The 26,886-nt window shown below is 40.3% G+C and overlaps 1 protein-coding gene across 2 annotated transcripts; it reads left to right on the forward strand.

The window, feature by feature from the left end:
• Nucleotides 1–255: 255 nt before the first annotated feature.
• On the forward strand, nt 256–26,813 carry ece1 (endothelin converting enzyme 1). Of its 2 annotated transcripts, XM_028576112.1 has the most exons (19): nt 256–555; nt 9,967–10,053; nt 12,292–12,430; nt 15,372–15,584; nt 15,729–15,853; nt 15,984–16,130; nt 16,515–16,580; nt 16,943–17,131; nt 18,329–18,471; nt 18,658–18,772; nt 21,478–21,588; nt 21,695–21,793; nt 21,994–22,071; nt 22,179–22,282; nt 22,627–22,737; nt 23,776–23,843; nt 23,953–24,143; nt 25,142–25,237; nt 25,789–26,813. In XM_028576112.1, exons 2-19 carry the CDS (start codon nt 9,967–9,969, stop codon nt 25,963–25,965), a joined length of 2,259 nt encoding a protein of 752 aa, XP_028431913.1. In that variant the 5' UTR covers nt 256–555; the 3' UTR covers nt 25,966–26,813. The 2 variants fall into 2 exon arrangements, with proteins under 2 accessions (XP_028431913.1, XP_028431912.1); XM_028576111.1 differs by lacking the exon at nt 256–555 and having other exon boundaries at nt 9,401–10,053.
• Nucleotides 26,814–26,886: the final 73 nt, after the last annotated feature.

Here is a 26,886-nt window from a genome sequence, read left to right on the forward strand (position 1 = left end):
CTCACTTGCTATCTTTGTTTTATGGGCTGCCTATATCAGGTTGGAAATGGACCACCAAATGTGCTCAAAACAATTTATGACGAAAAAAAAAATTGACCACAATAAGCTTTTATAATGCTCTGGCTCGTTTTGCATTTCTAAAAACCAATCACAATCGTCTTTGACGGCAATAAGCCCCGGATGCAGCGATGGGACCCTTGCTGCAAAGTATCTCAATTCAGTCAACCTGTCAGTTAATATATAAATGTGCTGAAAACGAGGCTGCTCGTTGTTGTCGCTCTTGACGGCTTTTCACACTAAAACCACAGGATATCCTGAGAGATGAGTTTAGATTTTCATCGCACCGCCTCTCATTTACAGCGTGTTTTGGTTTTTGTGTGTTTACGCCAGTGCGAGATGATTTCCGGGGTAACGGCTGACGAGTAGGTTCCAGGGGGAGGTGAACTATCTTGACAGTGAAGCGCATTCTCTTCAGCTGAGAGGAGCCCTCGCTGTCCCCCGGTCAGAAAGCACACCGGAGTCACGGAGAGTGGCGGCCGACCGTCTGACTGCAGGGTAAGAACATGTCCTCTACTCAAATATACCGTTAGGTAAAAATATATAGATTTAAACAAATAAAAATTTAAAAAAAATAACGCATGACACAACATCACATGTGTTAAGTTCTAAGCTGGAGTTGATTACTACAGACGTGACAATGTTTTACTGCGGCATTTCGCAATAAACTAATGTAACGTTTCGTTAATTTTGTGATTTATATTTCTCACATAACTTTAGGCTATATAACGTTGTATACGTGACCTATACAGTAGCCTACATGCAAATGACTGTGGCAAACCCATTTCTGATTCTCATTCTGATAGCCTAACGTTACATGAAGTTCAGTGACCTTAACGCACCGCAGCTGCCTTGTGTTTTGATCTATATTTTGTAATAGCCTACTCCAATAGGGACTTGACATTGCCACTATACATTAAATGTTATTATACGCTATGTTGGCTGTGTTTTTTGTAATTTTTTTTTTTTCATCTAAGTTTCACAAACTATTTTCCATTTCCACTGTAGCTCAGTAGATTTTTTTACACCCACTAACCAGCCACTCATATGGTACTTTCAGTACAATGTCCCCTCTACCACCCAACAGGCTAACATTTCAATATTTTTCAGGGGCCTGTATTTAAGTTTAGCCCCTATGCTGAATAAATCCACCTTCAACCAAAACCATATCTTATACACCAAAAGTAGTGTGTAGCCACAATACAGTCACATGCTTGTTTTGATTGATTTAATGGTCGCAGTACATTAATATTTACTTCTTACTGTCTAAATGTTAGTTTGGATTTGTATGAGCTCATTTATCATCTGGGGTCTTGGAGAGGAGATTTAAGCAACTTCTATGAACGAGATCAGTCGATCCAAAAAATTCTTAAAAGCAAACACTAACTTTGAACATAAACCAGTGTAGAAAAACAATGGCAGATGTAAAGTGTCTTACTAAAGTAAACTGGTGTGCTTGTGCAACACAAGCCCACCCAAAACACACAAAGAGGGATCATCTTGTTAATCAGTTAAAAGGGTGGACAAAATATCATTTATGTAGCAATTTTAAAAGCAGAAGTTTCAAAGTGCTTCACCGGAAGAGGACATTAAAACAATTCAAGTGGAAAACAGCTTTTGGATACAGGCCCAACAGCTGTAACTTATTAAAGACGATTTATTGCCAAAATAAAGAATGCATCCCTTTTTAAAGTCAGCTGGGCCGGACATGAAGTCTATCACAGGCAGATATTTTGTGTCTTCTTACTCTGTAGCATTCAAGGACTAGTTCTGCTTTATTATGTGTTGGTCTAAGTCATGAAGCAGTTCAAAATGCCAAAATATGGCGCTACAAATTCAAACCTGTATGCTGAATATTATTAGATGGCTTGCTTCAGGGAACAGTTTTTTGCGCAGGCATGAAATATGAGAGACACAGATCACTAATTGTACAAGCTAATGCCTGAGTGATTGATAGGTTTAATAACAGTACGCGGCTCTGGATGGAGCTTGGTTTACTCTGCAGTTATTCATTACCTAGGTGTGAGAGGGAGAGTGCTGTAGGGCGCCATAACAACAGCAGGAACAGGTAATCTCTTGTTATCTGTCTATTGTGCGTTGGCTGAAAATCCCATTGTAAGCAAGCTTCCATGTGCCACTCCTTTTTAATTCTGACCTTATTCTGAAAAAAAAGAGAAAAGTCATGTAGGAGCTTGTAAATTCCATTTGGGTGACATAAAAACCCCATAATCCAGTTATTTTAAAATATACCATTATATATAAATATTGAATGTAAATAGAGAGTATCATGGTATGTTTACTACCGTTTGGCTGCTTGCAGTAGTTCTAGTGCGTGACGGTGATACCGTGGCCTGACTGGGTGATATTTGATCATTGCACATACGTCAGAGTGCCTGAAACATGCACAGAAGAATGACTTAGAGTCCTCGGTCAAGCAGGAATCTGAAGAATTTAAGAGCTACAACCTGCATATTAATAACCATCTGAGAGAAAACACAAGCTCCTTATTGTGTTTTCAAAGCAACAGTGCACATGCATGACTAAAAATAAACGTGTTATGATTCTGGTGAAAGTCCCTCGGCTTTGTTTAACAATCCTACCTTTTAAAAAGTTTACTGCCCTAGAGCAGGGGAAAGCTGATTGCCTGGAAAAGCTTTTCGTGTGTGACTACTTCATTATCAGGGTGTTTTCTGCAAAGGAAACCTCTGTGTGCTGTGAAAAGAAAGACATTTCCATCGCTGTCCAGACATAAATACTCAGGAGCTAAAGCCTGAGACAACTCTGTCTTATCTGTGGCCTTCAGGCAGCCACAAGCAGAGGGGGCTGAACACAAAAGATTAAGTGTTGGAGCTGCAGTGGCTAGCAGCTGTATTTGTGAATGTCTTCATGTTGAGTCATCATCCATGTCGGTTTGTTTGCTGCATTTGATATGTGAACGTACAGTCAACGTACAAGCACATACTGTACATTGTACAGGGTGAAGACCTGGCATACTCTGCCACATTGCATTAAACAACCTAATACCAGCAGGGTTAAAAAGTCAAAATTTTAGGCCAAACGTATTGTGCTCTAGGTCTTAAATCATTTTAGACAGGTCTTTATTTTCCTACGTCCACGTAATGCTGATGCCTAATTGTAATACTCCCGCAGCGCTTTAGAATGTCGTTTTTTTGATTCCGTGGTGTCTTTCGTTAGTCTAAAATAGAATTTGCTGTACTGCGACTACAAATGAGACCAACATGCAACTTGTATTGCAGCCAATCAACTAGGGCTGCTCCCTCTTAGTTGATTAGTCGACTAATCGGTCGTTTTGGTCTTAGTCAACTTAGATTTCTTTACTCGATTAGTCATGTTTGATGCTTTTTTTCATGCTGAATGACTTATTTCTAAGAAACATAACGAGCACATCTCTGGTAAACACAAGAATTAAAGTGGTGCTTTTGCATGACTCTTTGCAGAGAAACTCAGATTTACAGATCTGTCGATTAAATCAACTAATCGATTAGTCGATACAATTGAATGAGTTTTAGTCGACTAAGGATTTCTTCAATCGAGAACAGCCCTACAAGTCTCTTTCGGATTGTGTCGCAGACATAAAATGGGGAATTGTTTTAAATGATGTTTCTGGGCTCTGACATCTGACGTTTTGTTTTATGGTGTGATGTAGTTCTTAAATTTCACTCATAATGGCCTTAAAGAGTCTTACATTTGACTTGGTGAAACCTGCAGAAACCCTGTAATACTAATACTACATAATGTAGTTGCAATGTATTCAACCAGTTTACCATCAGGATGAAACCGATTGTACTGTGGTTGCTTGATCTTGTAGTAAAGAAGTAGCGTGGTCATGTTTACCACATGCCATTACCATACATTATTTGACAGCGTGGCATTTCTGGAATGTTTTCTACGTGTTTTTCTTTTGGGATTGACAAAAATGGTTAACTGAGCCTGAAAAGAAAGTTTTGATTTGCTCTGGTTGCTGCCTGTGTCATCTCTATGTGACTGAGAGGTAATGAGACTAAAAAGCAGAAGTTGTATTTCAACAGTAACACGATGACGGCAGTCACATATAGGTCAACTAACGTGTCACACTGAATATGAGCCTTAGATCTGGCGTGTAGTCTTCAGTTATTGTTCCTCTGTGGTCTGAAACCACATCTTGCCCTTGCATCTGACTGGCTTCCCACAGTGGTTAACTTCGCTGCCCTTCATCGGATGCAAAATGTGTCAAACAGGGCTGTAAATCACGTGCAGTCTCCTTCCATCCCATCAGTTTTGAATTAATTAATTAATTTAATTAGTTAATGTCTTTACAATATACTTTTTTTTTTTGTCTTCTATAAATGTTTGTCCTGTTTTCTTTTTTCTCTTCAGAAACAAATTGCCAAACACAGTACGCAACAGTATGTGCATTACCCAATCCCAAACACAAACACACTGCAGTTATTTTTGGAGGAATGCCCCCTGCACTACAAGTAACGGTCTGGTTTGCAGGATCGGTGACTTATTACCGACGCATTATTGTGGTTCACGGCCTCAGTCAAAGGCCAAGGCCTCGCGTCATTTCCAAGAACCGTGGGATTGTGACCCCATCATACCTTTTTTTTTATCAGCTTTTCTTTGGGAAGACATCTTTAGGGATGAGTGGGACACAATGGGAGATTTACAAAGTGTCCTTGACCGAAGGCTATTATTATGAGACTTGCATCATTTGTAGTTTCAAACAGCTCCCAGTTGCCACTTAGCGTGACTACCAGAAAGTTAGGACATCAACAGGGACTCCTCAATAGTTTTTACAGATGTTATTCGACACAGCGTTCCCTATCCTACCATTGCAGCAAGTTAGGGCATGCTGATGCCCTCACATTTTTATTTGTAATTCCATGTTTCAGGATAATGTGGACGAGGATGTAGAAGAGGAAGTCATGAGATAACTCCCAAGAAATGGCTGATATTAGTCACTACATATCATTTACACATTTATGCAGTGTTGTCACTAAGGGATTTGGCTCCAGCGGGGGTCAATCTGTGTGGCAACATGTGCAAGCACATCTGCACAGAACCCAATGTCAGGAAAGGGTTCAAAAACAGTGATTGTGTGCTGAGGAATTTGTGTGTGCGACAACAACGCTGGTCTGTGCCAGTGGTTACGGCCATCTGTTGCTCTGCTTTGTGGACCACGAAGCAGTTTAATAATACTTTAGTGAGGTAAAATTTGGTTTGAGTAATGCAGTGAGCATTCCTTGTTTTGTTAAATGGAACAGCTGTGATCATGAATTGTAGGTTAAATATTGATGGAGACCAAATGCATGTGTAGAGAGAGAGAGAGTGAGAGAGATCAATATCCCCATTAGGCTCTTTTTGCTTTCAGCTATAGGTCATTTCAAGCCATTTATGTAGTTGAAAGTGTTATAAAAACAATTGGTCGGCCTCTTGCTTCTCCCCTCCTCCTCCCTCCATGTCTGTCTCTCTGCATCTCTCATCACTTTAGTCCCCTTTTGTCCCAACAGTCCTTTTGTAAGCCGTAAGGTGACTTAGCTGGCCGGGAGCTGGGTTTAACAGAGTTTAAAAACACAGGGAGGGTGTATATGATTTAGTTTTTCCCCTCCTCCCGGTGTTACTGGGGTTGATTTGCAGCATCTTGTCTGATAGTTAACAGGAATCTGGTTTGTTTGGAATTCCCTGGAATGTTTGTGGTGGGAACATTCCTCTGTGACATGTTTGCGTGAAACAAGTGGAAAATAAAATAAAGCATGGATCTGCCACTGGACTGCCTCCAGGTTATGTTTACAAGAAAAGTCTAATCTGTAAATGTTTATATTCTGCCACTTGTTTGTCTCGTGCTCAGTTGGTGTTCAAATGGAAACATGCCAGCCAGAGCATGAAGATAACTATCCAGAAAGGGGCAGACTGAAATTGTACTTAGAAAAAGTATAGTCAGGATTCTTTCTTTTCAGAGTTCCCTTTGCATTGTATTACATTAGCCCCGTTTTGGGCTGGTATTAAAATCTGAGGATCGAATCACAAGTGGGCAGCTCAAAGTATAGGGGAAAACGCACTCGGGACGCATTGAGCACGCATTGAGAGCTGATCACTCAGACCACATTCGGAGGTGGTCCGGGCCACATGTGACCACATTCTTTTAGCAGTGTGTATAGGTACGTGTCCTGGGCCACATTAAGGACCGCCTACTCAACTGTGAGCGGAAATACGTACTCATTCAGGTTTTTTCTCACGTCCAGAAACCACTGAGAGTGAACCGTGTATTATTATTATTATTATTATTATTATTATTATTATTATTATTATTATTATTATTTATCATTATCATTATTATTATTAGTAGTATTATTATTAGTATTATTATACTGTCGGGGATGTGTCGCTGTTTTTGTTCCGGTGCTGCTTTATAAAACGTCCCCAATATTACTATAGACATTTCTGCTCTAATGTCAAAACCTCTTACTTTGTAATTTATTAGTCTCACATTGCCAGACCTATCTCCACGGAGTTAGTAAAAGGAAATGATGTACGTGTTTATTTGCATATGGAGCGGGGAAGCAGGAGCCGATCACAAGTGGCCACTCAAGACACATTTGGAGACACGTTACTGCCAGGTAAAAACACACGAACTTAGAGCAGCCCGGTTGTGATTGGAGCACTCAGGCTGGATCCAGGTCAAAACAGGCCCATTGTGTTGAGCAATCAGTCTGGAGTGAGCTGTGTCTCTGTCTGACAGACAGCTGAGGTTAATCAATACCCTCTTTACAGCACTGGTACTGTAGTGCCTCGTGTTTCAGCTGTAGGACCTTTTGTCTACTAGTCTTAAAATAACATTTGATTTCTTTAAACTCAAATCAGATTATATAAATCACAGGTAACTTATTTTCTAATGAGAATTTTGTATAATAATCAGCTGATCATACGATGAAAACCTATTTCTATTTGACCTGTGTTTGCAAACTTGTTTAATTACTGATGAACAAATAGGGCTGGGTGCCGAATTCAATGCTTTTTAGGTGCCAACCGAATTGCCTCTAAAGTATCGAGTATCGAAAAAGGCCTTGTCATTCAATACCTAATTTCAATACAGTACAGAGTAGATATCATCTGCGTCAGTGAGCCAATAAGCATGTAGCATGCTTCTACCAAGATCTAATACTGTTTGTGATTGGCTGTCTCACGTTACACGGCTCTGCCTCTCACCTGAGAACATTGTCTATGCAGGACGCAAAAAAAAGAAAATTACTGTTGCACTAGTCTGGACATCTTGCCGTGCCAACGTTGCAATAAAGTTTGCCTAAATCCATATGTGCTCATGCTGTGTTACCCAAGTGGTAGGCCAGGTCTCAGCTGCTACAATGAGTTTTTATTTATTTATTTTTTTTGCCCCCCACCCTGGCTTGAATGTCAAACTCCGCTGATGGCCGTAATGTTGTAATTTATTTTTGTTTGTTTTATAAAATTGGTATCGAAAAAGCATCGTTTAGGAACCGGTATCAAAGTCACGGTATTGGTATCAAAAATGTTTGAACGAGGGTGCCCGGATAGCTCAGTTGGTAGAGCGGGCGCCCACATATAGAGGTTTAGTCCTTAACGCAGCCGGCCCAGGTTCGACTCTGACCTGCGGCCCTTTGCTGCATGTCATTCCCCTCTCTCTCTCCCCTTTAATTTCTTCAGCTGTCCTGTCAATAAAGGCCTAAAAATGCCCCAAAAAATAATCTAAAAAGAATGTTTGAACAATACCTAGCTCTATGAACAGATCTTCAACAGCTTAAAAAAACATGAAAAACTCTGTTAACTGTTAATTTGTTGTTAGGCCCTGTATTAAAATATGTCTGTCAGGTTTTGAGTGATAGCAAGTTCCAAACTTTTCCAAAGTTTGGAACTCTTTCAGTCCAGTGCCAAAAGCTGATTTTTTTTGTTTCCTTGTATTTCTGTGCCTGCTACACAGTCATTTATTAATGGACTTCACAGCCTCTTCTCCCTTGAATGTGACACAACCAACCTCTCACTTAAGTTTTTTTCCTTCTGCGTCAACTCCACACCGTCGCTCCTACGGCGTCGTGACCCTTTCGGGGTCTCTGCAATTGGAGGCGCGCGTCGAGCTACAGCAGAGGGCTCGTAGAGGGGTTTGCGTCGACGCAGAGTGGTCTGCGGGGTGCGCCGTCGATTTGACGCAGAAGCATAAAACAGCCTTTAAACAGTGGCCAGAATGATGGGGTCCCGCTGGGTTACATTTTGTTGTTAGGGTAACCATTTACCTGGATCACAGGTTGTATGTTGCAGTTGTCTGTGCTGTATGCAACAGGCCCTTTTTTATATATTAATCTCATTTATATATTTAAGTTATTTTTCAGTTGTTGCAGCATGATATATATTAATTTGCATATGATGAGACATTCCACTCTATCTGCATTTGTGATGTTATGCTGCAAGATCAGAATGTTTTACATTCATTTGCTTACATGTATCAAGATTAACACACATTTGAAACTTTGGACTGAGAGAATTTTTTTTTTTTTTTTAAATATGCTCAGCCCTACATATGTTTTTTTAATCATAAATAGATTTAGTCCTGTGTGGATGTCATATTTAGTAGATCTCGCTGTGTTTGTATGAACAGTACGTTAGAAGTTTAGTTGTAACGTCTTGAGGTGACCCACACTTTTGTGTTTGCTTTCCTTTAAACCAGTACTTGTTTTTTTTGTTTTTTTTATCATTCACGTTTTAAATACCTTTCAATACTAGGGCTGCTCTCTCTTAGTCGATTAATCAACTAATCTGTCGATTAGTGTCATGTTTTATGTTTTTTTTCATGCTGAATGACTTATTTCCAAGAAATGTACGAGCACATCTCTGGCAAAACACAAGAATTAAAGTGGTGCTTTTGCAGATTTACAGATCTGTTGATTAAATCAACGATTAGTCGATACAATTGAATGAGTGTTAGTCGACTAAGAATTTCTTTAATCGAGCACAGCCCTATCCAATACACTAACTCTGCATTTAATGAGTAAACTCTTATACTCTATAATGCAGTGTTTGTATGTTGTGGTAGAGGCCCAGTGGGTGAGGGGTTAAATTGGAGACGAACTGCCTATCAGGTAACGGTTGCCACGGGCAGCGACTCCAAGCAGTAGGGGGGATGTTTTTTCAAGGCTCCTCCCCCCGAGTGTTTCATGCCCTATAGAAAAGACACTGGGTGTGAACTACAACTGTGAAGCTCCCTCCCCAAATCTAAGTGAAACCACATTGGGGAATGCACACACACACACACACACACACACACACACACACACACACACACACACACACACACATCACAAACGCACACACACAATCACTTCCCTACACTTCGTCACAGTCATGCAAGTCGCTCAAGTCAGTGCTCCTTCCTGTTTTCCACTAGTTCCGTCTTCTCTTGTGCCGTGTTTGCATAGACTGGGCTGAACAGGAAGTCCAGGAAAAAAAGTTTGCCCAGGAAGAGCCACAAAACTATAGAGGAAGAGAGGACCCACAAGGAGCTCTCACAAGGACTTTAGTGAGCAAGTTGTTAGTGTTCTGTGACGTTAGGGGGGCGGAGGAGGGATCTGCCAGTCGCCATGGGAGCTGTGAGAGGTGTTGTTGGAATTGAAGGGAGTAGAAAAGCGCAATTGAAAGAAGAGGACTGACACACTCTTTGAAAGTGAACTCGGTTGTTTGAGTGGAAGCGCTACAACCAGATATACCGCATACCTCCTGATGGATTTTAGAGGGAAACCCTACCCTGAAACCTCAGACACTGCTGAAGAATAGACGTCACACACACGAATACTCTTCTCACACACACATCAGTGGGAGAGGAGAGGGGCAAGAAGGAACATGGAGGCACTGAGGGAGTCTTTTCTGCATTTGACTTTTCAGATGTCAACATATAAGAGAGCCACGCTGGATGAGGAGGACCTGGTGGACTCCACCGGTGACGACGTCTACCCATCATCGCCCATGCAGGTAAACACACAAACATCCTGTTCTAAGAATGGGTTACTATCAGAATGTATTATTTATACAGTGCAGTACCAAGGAAAATGTATATGCCTTTAAGGGTTTCACAACTTATGGAAAATAACACTGCTGTCATGTAAAAAATCTTACCTTTTCAGAAAAATGGAAACTTAAAATAATGGCTTTGATTAGAAATGCAGATTTTTGTTGTTGTCGTACCATCAGATACTACAGTCCTTGATCTGATGTCTGTCCGTAACTTATGGGATGTGAGCCGTCAAGTTAACGCTAATTCTTGTTTCAGACAGACCTGTGTGTCATTTGGTCGACAGTGACACACAATTTAAAAACTTTTAACAAAGTCCAACATGTGTACAGTAACTGTTGGAGTTAGGTCTTGTCTCACTGTGAGACCTTAATAATCTTAGTTAGTTAAGAAATAATTTACTCAGAAATTCTCCTAGAGATCAAGATCGCTTTTACAAAAGAGAGCTGAAAACAAATTTTATCTCACACACACACACACACACACACACACACACACACACACACACACACACACACACAAACACATTAATTAAATCCTTTAACTATTAAATCTGTAAATTTGTAACAGTTATATTCTTGAGTATATAGTGTGAAAAATTGGCTGATAAACCTGAGATTGCAGATAGTTTTTCAAAATGGATAAAGACCATTTTGGCCTTAATCCCCATGTTAAACAGCAGACTTAACATCTGCACACACAGACTGCTTCACACTATCCTGCTGTTGTGTAGTTTATCCTAGAGTAGGTTTTATTTTATCACAATTTTTATGTATGTGTATGTGTTCGTATGCAGTACATTTTATTGCATGATCCTGTTTGTTAAAGTCCCTTAGCATATTATGTAAGTAACTGCTGATTGGCAAATTAATTAACATCTTTTTTCTATTACCATACCTGTAATTTATGGTTTTAAAAAGTAGCACTGCAAAATGATTTGCCCAGGACACGTTTTAAAGGTTTAACCACTCTTTTACAGACAGTTTAAACCGTTTTCGTCGACTTCTGAACCTCAGAACAAGCAGCGGAGAGGCTTCAGTGCGGTCATTCCTCACATGCTTTATTTGACCAAAAGTATACCTGAAGAGCTCAAACTGAGTGCTTGGATTCATCATCATTCTGCCATGGTTTTCAGGGTAATAAAATGGAGGGTTTCGATAAACTACAGATGGAAAGCGCACAGGCTTGGCAGTGAGATTTTCATAGTTGCACTCAGAAACCCAGTTTAGGTCCAACCCAACCCAACATGCTGAGCTCCAGGGATTAAGAAGCCGCTGTGGCTTTGGCATTTGATTTGGTCCCATTAGGTTTGACTGTTGAACCCTCATCTAGGCTAATAGCAGTAAATCGGATCTTTATACAGTATATACACTTACAGGAGTAATTGACTTCCACAGGATGTATGTGAGGTCCAAGATCTAGCTTTTATTTACAGCGGTGATACTCAAAGACTGGCCAGAGTGTTAAATGTGCCCTGTGAAAGATTTATGAGTGCCTTGGAATCATTCCTGTAGGAAATACACTCCCTTGGCAGCCTTATCTAAGGCAACATTTAGTAGAAAAGGTCCATGAGCAGGGTGTGCTGGGTTAAGATCTCCTGCACCAATCATTGATTTAAAAACAATTTTCAAAAAAAAGTCACTGACCACAAAGCATGGACTTTCCTGTGACTTATTCATTCTTTCACGTTAATTTCCCAGGTAGCTTTGTGGCAGAATGTCTATAAACTGGTTACTGTTGAGTCATTTTGCTGACTCTTTTGATTGACTCATTGTTTACAGGCGAACCACAGCGAGGCAGATGTGGCTCAACAGGATTATTGTGTTTCATCCCAATCTAGGGCAGAAGGAAAATATCCTTTTATGAGCGCTAGAAGTGAGGGAACAATAGAAGAATGCTTAACCTTTTCTGTCTAGGAGGGTTGTAAGCGCTGCGATAAAGAAGCCATTGTGCTTTAAAACCAAACCTGTCATCCAGTCTGCGAGAGGTTGTTTGACTATAGACAATATTGTCCACACTGCATTAGTTCAACAAAGTTCAACAAACAAAACATTATTAAAGAGTCTGTTTGTGTGATTTAAAGCTGATTTGAAGATCATTTATTGTCTCTAACCATGCTAAACCTCTTCAAAATGGTTATATTTGACTAGTGGATTAAGTAAAGCACTTTTAAATGTTTTTTTTTTGTGTGTGCGAAGGTGACTCTATTGCACGGCCGTGGGCCCACATGTTGGCCAGACAGGACACCGAGAGAGAGGAGGCTGCTGTTTTTGCTGTGCGTCGTGTCTGCGGGCCTGTTTATATCTCTCATCACCACTGGGGTCTTCTACAAACAGAGTGAGTTTGAGAGTTCTATTCAAACTCACTGCTATGGTGACCTACACTGAAAAGAAACACCTGTGCTCTCCGTGAAGTAGCCCGACCAGGGGAAGTTTTTCTGAGAGTGGTAGCAATCTGAGAAGCAGTGGCAGCAAAAACTGTACTGTCCTGTTAGTAGTGTCCCGAGGAGTGTCCCAGCAGGACAGTCGGACACTGTCCTGTGACTCCATGACTGTCCCGGGAAAGTAAGACACTGCCCTGTGACTCCCAGACACTGTCCTGTGAGAGTCACAGGACAGTCATGGGAGTCACAAAACAGTGTCTGGGTGTCACAGGACAGTGTCTGGGTGTCCCGGGACACTCCTCAGGACACTACAAACAGGACAGGACAGTTTTTACTACCACTGCTGCTGAGCAATATTCTCATTTAACTCTCATCAAGTGAATAAAGATATCTTTTTCAAAATGTCAAACTATTCCTTCAATGGGCACTACCTTTTTGTTTATAATATGTAGAGCTGGGCAATATATCGATATTATATTGTGATATGAGACTAGATATCTTCTTAGATTTTGGATATCGTAATATTGCATAGATGTTGTCTTTTCCTGGTTTTAAAGGCTGCGTTACAGTAAAGTGATGTACTTTTCTGAACTTACCAGACTGTTGTAACTGTTCTATTATTTGCCTTTACACACTTAGTCATTATATCAACATTACTGATGATTATTTATCAAAAATTTCATTGTGTAAATATTTTGTGAAAGCACCAATAGTCAACACTGCAATATCGTTGCGGTATCGATATCGAGGTATTTGGTCAAAAATATCGTGATATTTGATTTTCTCCATATCGCCCAGCCCTAATAATATGAAAGTAGCTCACCTGGTCGAGTGTGCGCCCATATACAGAGACTTAGTCCTCGCCGCATCGACCGCGGGTTTTGGTTCCTTTGCTGCATGTCATTTCCCCTCTCTCTCCTCTTTCATGTCCAACCTGTCCTATTAAATAAAAGGCCTAAAAATGCCACACACAAAAAAAAGATGGTTGTGTGTCTATAAAGCTACTGAATGCAAAAGAGGTATAAAAAAAGAAACAAAAGTCAATTCATTCATTCAAGAGGTGAACATGATTTTTTTTGCATCTATCTATCCAGCTTAAAAACTACAGGGCTGTGCTATTTAATACAGTATACGTGTTGTTTTTTTATTTTTAAACCAAGGCCAAACCTTCAGCTAAGCTGCCTAAAAACAACTTGAAATCTCTCCCTTGAGCTTGTTCATTATGGAAAAGGGCTTGCGGATTTACCATGACATCCAGGCGGCCTCTCAACTGTGCTGGTTTCCTCAAATATACTATGGGAAACCCAGTGCCACTTCCTCCCATTCAGAGCCGTATGTCGGATCACACTTTGAAATAATAAAAGGAACAAGGATGAATTCTCCTCGGGGTACTAACCTCATCACTGCTCGTAACTTTGTCTCTGTTTCATACCTTATATGGACAGATGGTGAAAGTCTTTACAGTAAGTCGAGTATCAGAAGAAGGTTGTTCCCTGGAATTGTACCGGCACTTGCACTTCTCTAAACACTTTCTTTAGTTTTCTAAAGCTCCTCCTGTTAAACAGCTTTTGTGTGTAGACTTAAAATGATCCCCATTAACTGTCACCAAAGTGGGACGAGCTAATCTTCCTGGGGTCCAAGAAAAAGGGAAAAAAAAATCACTTAACAATGATAATCTAAAAGCAGTAAAACATTGTAGACATCATTATAAACATCATCAGACATGATTCAGAATACGTTATTACAGTATTACGTTCATTATTACATTCATACAGTAAATATGTCCATCCTACTCAGAATTTTAAATAGTGCATTCTCAGATGGTACTGGAAAGAGACTTTGCTATTCATTTTACGTATATTCAGCGGGCAATTATTCCAATGATTGAGGGCACGATAAATAACTCTTCTCTTTAAAGCATTTGACTTTGGGCGTGGGTAACGTCATCTGCCCATCATCAGCTGACCTAGTCAAATGAGAATGAACGTGATCACACCTGACAATTTGGTTACATAAGAAAACGGGTTGAGAAGAAAAGACAGTGTTTCTGAAAAATGTAGTTGTATTGAAAACACACTAACACAGTTAAATACCAGGGTTTTCCCTACCATTTATAAGGCTTAGGCGCAGCACCCTAGCCGTTCTGGGCACCACCTAAACCGAATGAATGTAAAATCAATGTGAGCATCTAAACTAACTAAATGACATTTCTCAGATGTAATGATTGTAGTTTGTCCCCAGTGGACTTCTTTGGCAAGTTTTGTCTTTAAGCTTATTGAGTGTTGTTTATTTATTATCTGCTCTAGCTTTTCCAATGTTTTAGACACAGATATGGTAATAATAATGCTCCAAAATGAAAAATTGCATATTTTTTAAATTGAACAACATAACATTTCCTTAACCCACCCCCTCCCCCGCTAAAATACATGCACCTAAGTCCTCCACAAACATAAGGAAAACACAGAATACATTTTGAAAGCGAAGGGACTGACTTTAGTTTTAAGACATCTACATAAATCCAACCAGGATCCTGAACCTTCATCTGGTGATCTATCTAGTCCACTTAATTAATTAGACAATTGCATGATCAGCTGGCAATAGTTAACGTGTCACATTTCCTCCTACAAAGACAAGATCATCAAGCCTCCCATTTTAGCTTTTATTTATATAGGATTTTTTACAAGAAGAGATCTTCCCTCCAGGTTGTTTAGCTTGGCCGCTTACTTCTTATAAAATAATAGTTTCCAGATGGTCTGAAAACTCGCATGCGTATGTGTATTTGGATGTCCTGCCAAGAAATATTTTCAGATTACCCACAGTGGTGCTCAAATGCAGAGGGTTCAAAAATGAACTATCTATTGTTCTTGTGAAAAAAAAAAATGCTTTCTCCCGCAGCTCACCCGGGCTTGTGCCTAACCGAGGCGTGCATCACTGTGGCCAGTGCGGTGGTGGGAGCCCTGGACCGATCCGTAGACCCCTGCCATGACTTCTACAACTTTGCCTGTGGGGGCTGGGTGAAGAACAACCCCCTCCCTGAGGGCAAGTCCCGCTGGGGACCTTTCAGCAACCTCTGGGAGCACAACATGCTTGTAATGAAGCATTTATTAGGTACAAGTCCTTGTTTGACTTCACAGTGTCCTCAGCTGCCTGCACCCCAGGCAAAGGTGTAATGTGTCTTTCTCAGCTCCGAAACCAGCTTGCTTTTCATTCACCAGCTTGCTTTTCATAATCTTGTGTCTTTTAATGAGGCAGAAAACACAACGATGAAAGGTCTGAGTAAGGCTGAGGAAAAGGCCCAGCGATATTATCAGGCCTGCATGAATGAGACCAAGATTGAGGAATTAGGAGCTAAGCCACTACAGGAGCTAATCAACCAGGTATGCTTATTTCCTAAAGCGGTCAAACATCAAACACATTCATCATTTCAATCCTTCATTGCTATTAAAATAAACAATTTCCTCGCATCCAGCGGTCTGTGAATGTCTGCCTAAACGCTGCCTGTTTCAGATAGGAGGGTGGGCCCTGACCCAACCCTGGGACAAGGACAACTTCCAGGAGGTTTTGCGTATGGTGTCAGCCAACTATCGCACCTCGCCTTTCTTCACCGTGTTTGTCAGCACTGACTCCAAAAACTCAAACAGCAACATCATCCAGGTGAGAGGGTCCGGAGTTTGTTTTTTATACACAATGACATGCATTTATTTAAAATCATATATTTACATCTCGGAAAGTGCTCATCACTGAAGCCTTTTGAGCACATTTACAGTATAAGCAGTTCTTACGGGCTTCTCTCAGGGGACGGATTTTATCTCTGCTGATAATCTGGGGACACTTCACTCATTATCACACGGGTCTTGCTTTCGGATTGGTAGTTTGACAGGAGAGGTCATTCCTCTGCAAAGACCGTAACAAATGGCACAGATATGATCTTTGGCCAGCTTCTACCTTCTACCTCGGTATGCTGGCATGGCAGGAATGAAAACAAAGGTTGTTTGTGAGGGTTGAACTGGGGGTCATAGTATGTTTTCTTGACTCTAGGTGGATCAGTCCAGCCTGGGGCTTCCTTCACGGGATTACTACCTCAACAAAACGGCAAATGAAAAGGTACTGTGGACAAATCGTTGGTTTCACAGTGGTTAGTTGGACAGTAAAAGTGAAAGATATTTAAGCTCAAATCCGGTCATCAAATCAAGGCCTTTTCTGTAATGAGAATACAAACAAAAAACAAACAAAAAAGTTAAGTTATGAAAATACCTAAAGGCTTGTTGCAGACTTTTGCAAAAAAAGTCAAGAAATATTAAAAGATAAATATTTCTACTTCAGGGGGAAAACAAACTGCATTGTAGCTTGTGTTTGCATAGTTTAGGATTACTTTCCTAGTTGAATTTTAACACACTTACACACATCCCCCTTTTTTTCCCCACCCACACCTCCACCTCACTGTGCTGCCTGCTTGGTCTTTGCAGTATCTGACTGCATACCTCAACTTCCTGACGGAGTTAGGGGTTCTCCTGGGCGGCTCAGAGGAGACGTCTCGGACGCTGATGGAGGATATCGTGGACTTTGAAACCACCATGGCCAACATCACAGTCCCACAGGACGAGAGAAGAGACGAGGAGCTCATTTACCACAAGATGAAGGCCAAGGATCTGACCGTAAGGGCGCTTTCACGCCTGTAGTTTGGTAGACTCGGTGCGATTCGACGGTGACGTTGCAGGATTGTTGCATTTTCATTTGGTTCGGTTAGCGTTCACACTGCACTTTGTCAAGCGCGACCAACATTGTAAAGAAATGTCACTGTCCCTTGCTGGTCTCAGAATTAATGGAGCAACACCAAATGTATGGGGTTTTGATTGAGTTAGCTTTTTTCTAATATTTTGGAAGAAAGGCAAACAATAGGAAGGAGAGGAAGGGCCCTGATGAGAGAGGGAGATGATGATGTGTTGTCACACAGACGACGAGCGTGTATGATGTATGGTCTTAATAAATTATGGATTTGAAAGTTATCATATTTAAGTCCATACATTGTGTGCAAGTTTCAGTTCATTTAAATTGCAGGCTAGTACATTTTTGGTCAAGTCCGATAAAGTTTTTTGGTTCACTTCCTATATTTGGGTCGGATCGCTTTCTCACCTAAGGTGAACCGAACTCTAGTGCACTTAGAAGTGAACTGAGATCCCTGTTTTCAAGCAAAGCAGAGATCGGTTGTTTGGTTTGCACCAGAGTTCCAATGAGTGTTTCATACCACCCCAACAAAAAAAACTATCCAGAGAGAGAGAGAGAGAGAGAGAGAGAGAGAGAGAGAGAGAGAGAGAGAGAGAGAGAGAGAGAGAGAGACTTATTCATCCCGAGGATTTTAGGCATCCAGTAGTTTAGACAACCATAACACAACAAACACACATATATCTCACATACATAAAAATCCCTCACAGAAATTAAGAGTTAACAATTTGTGAAGTGATTACAAAGGTCTGGTATGGACTGACCATGTGATGCAATGACCATAATAATGTGCAATCGAGGTAGTGCAAAAGTGAACAGTGCAGGGATTGAACAGTGCAATAGCTTATTATTAAATATTAACTATGATTATGAAAAGACAAGAATGTAAACATAATAGAATTGCTTGACAAACAAGAAAAGAAATAATATACTTTTGACCTGCCAAAATAAAACGAGTACACAACACATAAAATAATCATTTTCTACAAATCATGACTGCTCCTGCAAAGTACTTAAGAAAGCTATATAATGTGAAAATAGAAATGTAAATCTTCAGGATGTGGGACTGTAAAGGAACTCTACATGCTCGTGTCCAGACGTTGTCTCAGTGTGTCTATCTGTGTCTTCAGACTCTGGTTCCTGCGGTGGACTGGATGCCGTACCTCACAGAAGTGTTTGCTCCCGTGCCGCTCAACGATTCCGAGCCGGTGGTTGTTTATGCCAAAGAATACCTCCAGCAAGTTTCTGACCTCTTAACTAAAACAAATAAAAGGTCAGTTTTCTTTGTATGCCTAAATAGTTTTTCCATTTATGCATCAAACACCGGCTGTTCATGTATTAACACTGTTTACATAAGTTATACATGCACAAATCCTCCTACTGAAAAGTTAAGCACCCAGGCAGTATTAAAGAGGGCAACAAAACAATGAGTTTGATATTTTTCCTTTTTTTTTTTCAGCCTACTCAACAACTACATGATAATGAAGGTGGTGAGGAAGCTTGTCTCCAATTTGGACCAACGGTTCCAGGATGCAGAGCAGCGCTTCCTTGAGGTCATGTACGGAACCAAGAAGGTGAGAGATGAAATTTAGGCCTTTTTTATGTCATGTTTTCCAGCATGACACAGATAGATTTGAACAGAGGTGGGATTACATAAGCAGATAAAAATAAAACTGGATAAAACTACTGTGGCAGATTCTCATCCAGAAAATGTATTTTTAGTGAGTTGGTAAACCGGATACACACATCTAAGTTGCCGTTTGGCTATTATCTTTCTGCTTTGTTGGCTTTTTATTTGGCCAGTATACACTGGCAGAGGAAGTGGCCCAAAGCCAACAGCTTGGTGTACAGAGCTTTTCACTTGACCTCTTGTTCTTGTGTGGGACACTCGGCAGAGGGTTCCTTTTTACTGAATGCAGTTAAATGGAAATTGGCACCAACCGAGGAGCAGAAGTTTCCCCTTCATTATGACATGACGTTACAACAAATGTAAATTATCAGTCAGTGCTTTATGTTGGCATTGATGTAGCAGCCGGCTTTCTAGAACTTCATGTAAACGAGAAACCTGGTTTCCTTCCAACTGAAAGGAGGCTTTTTGTAAAATGCAGACACACGGATTTTTTTCTACAGATCATATCCTCTCTTTGTGCTTAACCCCCCAAAAAAAATAAGAAAAAGAAATTATAATAAAGTGATTTGGACATTGTTTCTGGACAGAGACGTTGCTCTTGAATTGAACACCACAAACAAAATTCCATTCAGCTTCGATGTGTTGGGTCGAAAGCAAAAATCTCATATGTCTTAAATCCACTGTTAATCAAACCAAAATAATCTGCATTGCTAGATGCCACTACACTCCAGATACCTGGAAAAAAACTGAGACTTTAATTAGACTAGAACTGCAAAGTTTAATCAATTTGGTTGTTAACTTTTAAATTAAAATCTGTTTGATGTTAATGTTTTAAGAAATGAAAGCTTTTTAAAAGTGAATATCTTTTGGTTTATTTACTCCTCAGTGACCGTAAACTGAGTCTCTTTTGAGTTGTAATCAAAACAAGACATTTGAGGACGCCATCATGGGCTTTGGGAAACACTTTTTGGACCATTTTCTGACATTTTATTGACCAAAACAACGAATCGATCAGTCAAGAAAATAATCTACAAATGAATCGACAATGACAATAATTGTTAGGTGCAGCCCTAAATTAGGCACACAGTCAAAGCTATTCCGACTTTGACATGTATCCTGTCTAACTGATTAGGCAGCAAGCTGTACCATCTCAGTCAGTAACAGTTTGACTGTGAAGGCTCCCGGCCCTTATCTGAGAAAGATCCTGTTCCCTCAGCCTTGTTTTCAACCGGGGTCAGGCTGTAATAACAAACCCCAAAACTCTCTGTGTGTCTCTCTTTGTGGATCTGTTTCATGTGAGAGTGCAGACGAGTCTCTTTTTCCATCTGTGCCTACGTGCACGCATTTACAACTGCCGTTGCTTGCTCAGAACACTCCTTTCCTCATTCCAACCTTAATCCTCTATATCTATGTATACGTGCATGCCCATTTGTCCTTGTCCTTCCTTTCACTTGATTACAACTTTGTCATATAGGGACTGTTGTTTTTTTTTGTTTGTTTTTTTAAATGCAATCAATGAATTAGCAGTTTGAGTGTGAGATTTTGATTTTAAAGTTAAGATGTAAAGCCATTGCTATAAGATAGATGGAGACAAAGTGGTTGAAAATAATTACGTGAGGAGTCAGGGCAATGCTGAAAAAGGGGGTCGCAAGTGTGGTGACACTTTTCAAAACTCCACGCAGACAACGCTCGCTGCAATATAATATAATTCAAAAAATATAATTATAGTAAAACATAATGTGTCAAACAATAGTAACGTACTAAGTGAAACTGCACTTTTATAAATTCGGATGTGACTCTTTTCCCTGCTGAAATCACTCCCCTCCGTCATTGATTTCCATTTTGTTGGTGTTCTGCTGTTCGGCTCGCTTGCATTGCTTCAGTTTTGAGTGTGCTGTAAATGGCATGTTTGGTATCCTTGTTGTTACCACTGTCTCTCAGCCCACAGAGAGATAACGGCTCGGCTTTGTCTCAAAAAGAGGTTACAAATTTCTCAAGAAGATGGCAACTATTTTCTCTCCTTTGTGTTCATTTTCTTGTTGGATGAATCTTCTACTCAATGGCTCCTCAGTGTTCTACGTCATTGGATTAAAGTCTATTTATTTAGGAAAGAAAGTAAAAAACCGTGGCAGTTATAGTTCATGTTTTATGAATTGTATATATCCAAAAAAGCCTAAAAACTATGCAGATATAGTTTTTGTTATAATGTCTTAAAAATTTATTTCATAATGGCAAATTGAAAAATTGTCCTCCAGCAAGAAAACAACCAATAGTGTAGGTCCCCACTTCACACATAGGGAGAAATCCATCATAAATGTTCAGATTTCCCAGCATGCACTGGGCGAGAAGCAGGCACTTTTCCAGGGCTTTGCAGGAGAAATGTTTCAGAGAAACTCTCTCACTTGGCTACTGTTGCACCATCGCTACAGTTCTCTCCCCCTACACAAATAGCCCACGGTGGAATGGTACAAGTCCAGCCACATCCTCTGGGGTTTGGCATGTTCATTCTAGGAGTTGTAGGAAGTGACTGACTGAAGCAGATAAAATGCATTGAACGAAATGTAACACACTGAAAGAAAATCTATTTAACAGTGAGGATGCATTTTTTTTTTTCTTAACATGAATTGATGTGTTGATTTGATGTTACAGAGCTGCACGCCACGCTGGAAGCTGTGCGTCAGCGACACAGACAGCGCCCTGGGCTTTGCTCTAGGAGCCATGTTTGTCAAAGCCACCTTTGCTGAGGACAGCAAGGCCACTGTAAGCGTTTGAAAGTCCTTTCCTCGCAAATAGCGGCTCCTGCTGCGTGAGACGATGTTCTTTTGTGACTTTTTCGTGACTTTCTTTTGTCTCTTCTGTGCCTCAGGCTGAGGATATGGTTGCAGAGATTAAATGGGCGTTTGAGGACAGCCTGAAGTATGTAAGCTGGATGGACTCAGAGACGAAAAAAGCAGCAAAAGAAAAGGTGGGAGAAAGATAACGTGTATTTCCTTTCCCAGGACGTTTTCCTACTGCAGCTTTAGCAATACGTTAACATCTGAATGAGTTCTGTTTTGTGTGCAAAAGTGGCTAAGAAAAACAGCACTGCCACCTGGTGTGAAAATGTGTCTTATACAGTTTTTCTTTTTTTTTTTTTTTTTTTTTTTTTTTTATTACTTGTCACAGGCAGATGCGATATACAACATGGTTGGATATCCAGAGTTCATCATGAACGCCACAAAGCTGGACAAAGTGTTCAATGATGTAGGTAAATGTGGAACTATATATATGTCCTAACCATCCCTTTTTTATTTTTCACAGATGTCTCACTAAAACCCCTAACGATCACCTCTGATTCATCTCTCTTTTAGTTCGAGGTGGTGTCAGATCTTAACTTTCAAAATGTCATGCAGTACTACAACTTCTCAGCCAGAGTGACCGCGGACCAGCTGAGGAAAACCCCCAACAGAAACCAGTGAGTTGCTCGCTCCCAGTAAAAATCCTCACCCCCCACCACCCGGCTTGCCAGAGAGAAAGCTACACACTCCAATGGGGACACATTCCCCTTCTGCTACTGAGTCAGCAGAATACTGCTGCCATCCACAAATGCTCCCATGCAACCAATTTATCTCCGCTGAACTGATCCTTGTCTCTAATTAGGCTTGGGGGGGGGGGGAGGGGATGGGACACATGCGGCTTCCCATGCCTTTCAAACTTATCTGCAGTCAGCCTGGCAAAGCATAGCCGGCGATTATTCTGAATTTGTTATGTCCTTGATGTCGACCTCACATGTTCTGTGTTCCGTGTTTGTTTTTTCAGGTGGAGCATGACCCCTCCGACTGTGAATGCATATTACAACCCAACCAAGAATGAGATGGTTCTACCTGCAGGAATTCTTCAGGCTCCGTTTTACAGCCATTCCTGGCCTAAGTAGGTCTTCTGCGTTGCACTGCAGGCTTACTAAAATCATGTTGGATGGATTTTATTTGAAAAGAATAGAAAACAAGTTAAACATTGATTTCAGTCCCCCAAACTATATAAGTAGAGTTGGGTATGGTTTGGATTTTTACGATTCCGATGCCGAACGGGTACTTTTTTAAATGATTCTGACTTAAAAATGACATCAAAGATGTCATATGTTTATTAGCGATCACGTGCAGTGAATGGTTAATATGCTTTTACGTCTGTTTTGGTGAGCCCAGAGGGAAAATATTACAGTCGACACATTAAGTGGAACCGAAATTTGCGTTCTAATCCAGTCCAATTCCTACCGGTTCCATAGTGGAACTGGGTTTCGGTACCCAACCCTACATATAAGCAGCATGGAATAAAGATGGTATCAAAACACTACTGAAGTATACAACAGTACTGGTAGTAAAAACAAAATACAACCCACCAGCATTATCCAAAGGAAATGTCATTTAGCAGCTGTTTTTCTTTAACTACACATGCGAGTCCTGTTATGTGCTGCAGATGTAATCTAAAAATGTGTTTCACTTCATTCATTCATTTTATTTGAATATTCAGTTTGATTTGATTCATTTTGAATTGCTGAACAAATCTGAGATGTGGGCAGCTCAACAAGAAAGAATCGCAAAAAAACGCGTAACACCACAAATTGTCGCTTACACTTTGGTTTTTAAACAGATTAAACATATCTATTATGTTAAGAGGTGCTGGTTGATGGATTTTGTTACATTTGGACAGAGCCAGGCTAGCAGTTCCCCCCTTTTTCCAGTCTTCGTGCTAAGCTAAACCAACCAGCCTCTGGCTTCAGCTTCATATTGAACTGACAGATATGAGAGTGATATTGATCTTCTCATCTAACTCCTGGCAAAAAAGTGTTTTTCCTCACAACAGTTTTCTTATTGCCCATACACACAACTGTTGAAAAGCTGTTGTATTGTAATAAAGGTTTGCTACATAGATTTTTACAATAGGAATTTCTAAATGCATGATTTTTTTCAGAGCTCTTAACTTCGGTGGAATTGGAGTGGTCATGGGCCATGAACTGACTCATGCTTTTGATGACCAAGGTTGGTAAACAGTTTTCCATTTGGAACAGTTTACATTTTAAGAGGATGGAAGATATCATCCTTCTAATACTAAATGATTTAATTAATAGTTAACACTTTTTAATTAAAGGGAGGGAATACGACAAGGAGGGAAACCTGCGTCCCTGGTGGAAGAACTCGTCTGTGGAGGCCTTCAAGAAGCAGACGCAGTGCATGGTGGAGCAGTACGGAAATTACAGCATCAACCAGGAGCCTCTGAATGGAAAACACACTCTGGGAGAGAACATCGCTGACAACGGTGGACTCAAGGCCGCATACAAGGTCTGATGTCGGATAGAAAGCATGAGTAACCTTAAATGTTTTAAAACATGGAAGCAAAAATGGCATTCTGTTGTCACTGCCCGATGTGAGTCAAGTGCAGATGTGAGTTGCGCATGCATCACTTTGCGACAAGTAGCCTACAAGAACCTGCTTCTGTAATGAGAGACTTCTGTAATGTCAATACAATAAAAATGGACCTACATAACACAGTTCATTCACTGCTGGCTACAAGCTAGCAATCAAACACAACAAAGGCTGTCACTTGAATGGCGTTTTTTGTGCTAACGTTTGCAGTCAAACAATCATAGATAGCTAAAATGTTTTTGAAATTATTTCCATCTTCTGTTATTGTTTGCAATGAGAAAAGTTTATTATTTTATGGATTTCACAAATTTCAGTATGACACGTTAGGCCGTAAACCGTTTAAATCTGAGCATGCGCGACTCCCATCTGCACTCGACTCACATCGGGTAGTGACACTGTCACTGATGGTAGACAAACAATTAGATGCTAGTGCAGGAGAGATAGTTTTCACCACTGCTGTTATTATTTTCTCTACAGCAACATTGTCAGATTGCATGTTTACAAGGCCAGTAAACAGTCATGCAGATCTGACATTAATACCCTGCATTAGTTTATTCTTTGTTGTGGGTCACATCCATTCATCTGTGTTGGAATAAGCAGCTTGTCTGGTTTACAGTGAAGCCTGGAAGTGCAACAGGTGGTGATGAGTGGCCTTGTCAGCCTCTGGTTACTTCTTCACATGCACACATTCTTTCCATGTAATGAAAGGTCAAAAGCTATGAAGCAGAGGAGCAAATCACATGGAAGTAAAAGCAGCCTGCATTACGCGGTACATGTTAACCAGAGGGAAATAACACTTTGCAGAACCTAAAGTAGATCTTCTATTTCCCCTTGGTCTATATCATTATACGTGTTTACATGAGTGAGAAACGGTGACTGCATGTGTGTAACGTGGCCATTTGTTGCTTTCGAAGGCCTATGGGAACTGGATCAAAATGAACGGCGAGGAGGCCACGCTGCCCGCCCTGGGAATGACGAACCATCAGTTGTTTTTTGTAGGATTTGCCCAGGTTGGTATCACTCATATTATTCCTATTGTTTCTTCTGACTTGATCACACTGATACTACTGCTGTTTTCACTGCATTTCTTAAAGCTCCACTCCAGACATGTTTTAAGACGTACGAATAGACAATACTCTGCTTTGAATACTAATTTGTGTCTGATATGGTTTTATAGTCATCTACGCCACAATCCGTGAATATGCTAATATTGTTCATTTTCAAAGTTTAACTGCTAGGACACAATATATCTCCTGCTTCATTTTTTTTTTTTTTCTAAAGGGGGCTTTAAGTTTAATATCAGAATAAAACAAGCCCAAACATATATGAACACTAGACAGGATATTTAAAATGTAATAACTTCAAAAAAACACTTAAAAGTGCTCTAATGACAAGAAATTAATTCAAATGAATATGAAAAATCATGAGCGATGAAAACAATTCAGTCAAGAAGTCTCTTTATAAATCTTCATTAAAATCGGCAAAATAATTTCAAAGGACCATGCGGAAACATTTATTAATCCCTCATTTTGTTTCTCTTTATCTGTTATTATTCCTGCAGGTATGGTGCTCTGTCAGGACACCCGAAAGCTCACATGAGGGCGTCATCACAGATCCTCACAGTCCATCAAGATTTAGAGTCATCGGCACCATCTCCAACTCACGCGAATTCTCAAGCCACTTTGGCTGCAAAGCAGATGCTCCCATGAACCCTAAACATAAGTGTGAGCTTTGGTGATGCCTCAGTGCTGTTTATCAGCAAAGAGCGAAACGGACGTTTGGGAGAATATGTCGACAAAGTCTCTCCGGACGGGGAACGCTTGAACCACTAAAACACCTACCGCCTTGCCACTTAATGCTTATCAGGACAAAGTGTACCTGCTCCATATGGAGGATCTCAGTTCTCAGTGCTTCTCCACAAGGACTGTTGGTTTACCAAACAGCTTTACCCACCTTCTGAAGTTAAATGTAGCTATGAATGTGCTTTTTGGACACTGGACACTGGACACCCACAAATGGTTACAGAAAATGGGGGAACCACTCTCAAATTTTGTGCACTGCTTGCTTTTTCACATAAAGTGATCAATAAGCAAAGCAATATTTCTTTTTGCTGTAACTCTTCACTGTGCTTGGATCTGCTCCCATGTATTTTTTTTATTGTATTTTATTTATGGTCACAAGGTTTTATATGACAGTGAACCAGGGACCTGAAAGATGTTTAACCGGATGGAAAATGAAAATCTGGTTCATACGGACAGTTTTACAGCCGTTTATTAAGAATTGTAAGTGTAAATGTATTTGAATAATACAGCAACCGTTTGTCTTTGAACCATTGCAATATTTCAGAAACATGTTCTGTACACTCTGGTCAAACTTACATTTTATAGAGATATTTACATGATATTTGTGTCCCATTGCTGCCGTTTCATTTCTGTAATGGAAGACCAATACAATAAATCCTCAATTTTTTTTTCATCCAAAACTTGGCCATGTAGGCTAAGCTATGATGTGCCATATATATATATGTTTTTATGAGCAAGAGTTTGTCACAAATTATTTTGTATAGTAAAACCAATCTTAAAACAGTTTGGCTCGTGTCCACAATGTGTTCAGTTGCTTGAGCTCACATACACACACCTTTTTGTAGTACAGAGATGTA

This window comes from Perca flavescens, chromosome 4, assembly GCF_004354835.1.
Source record: "Perca flavescens isolate YP-PL-M2 chromosome 4, PFLA_1.0, whole genome shotgun sequence".
Classification (NCBI taxonomy): domain Eukaryota; kingdom Metazoa; phylum Chordata; class Actinopteri; order Perciformes; family Percidae; genus Perca; species Perca flavescens.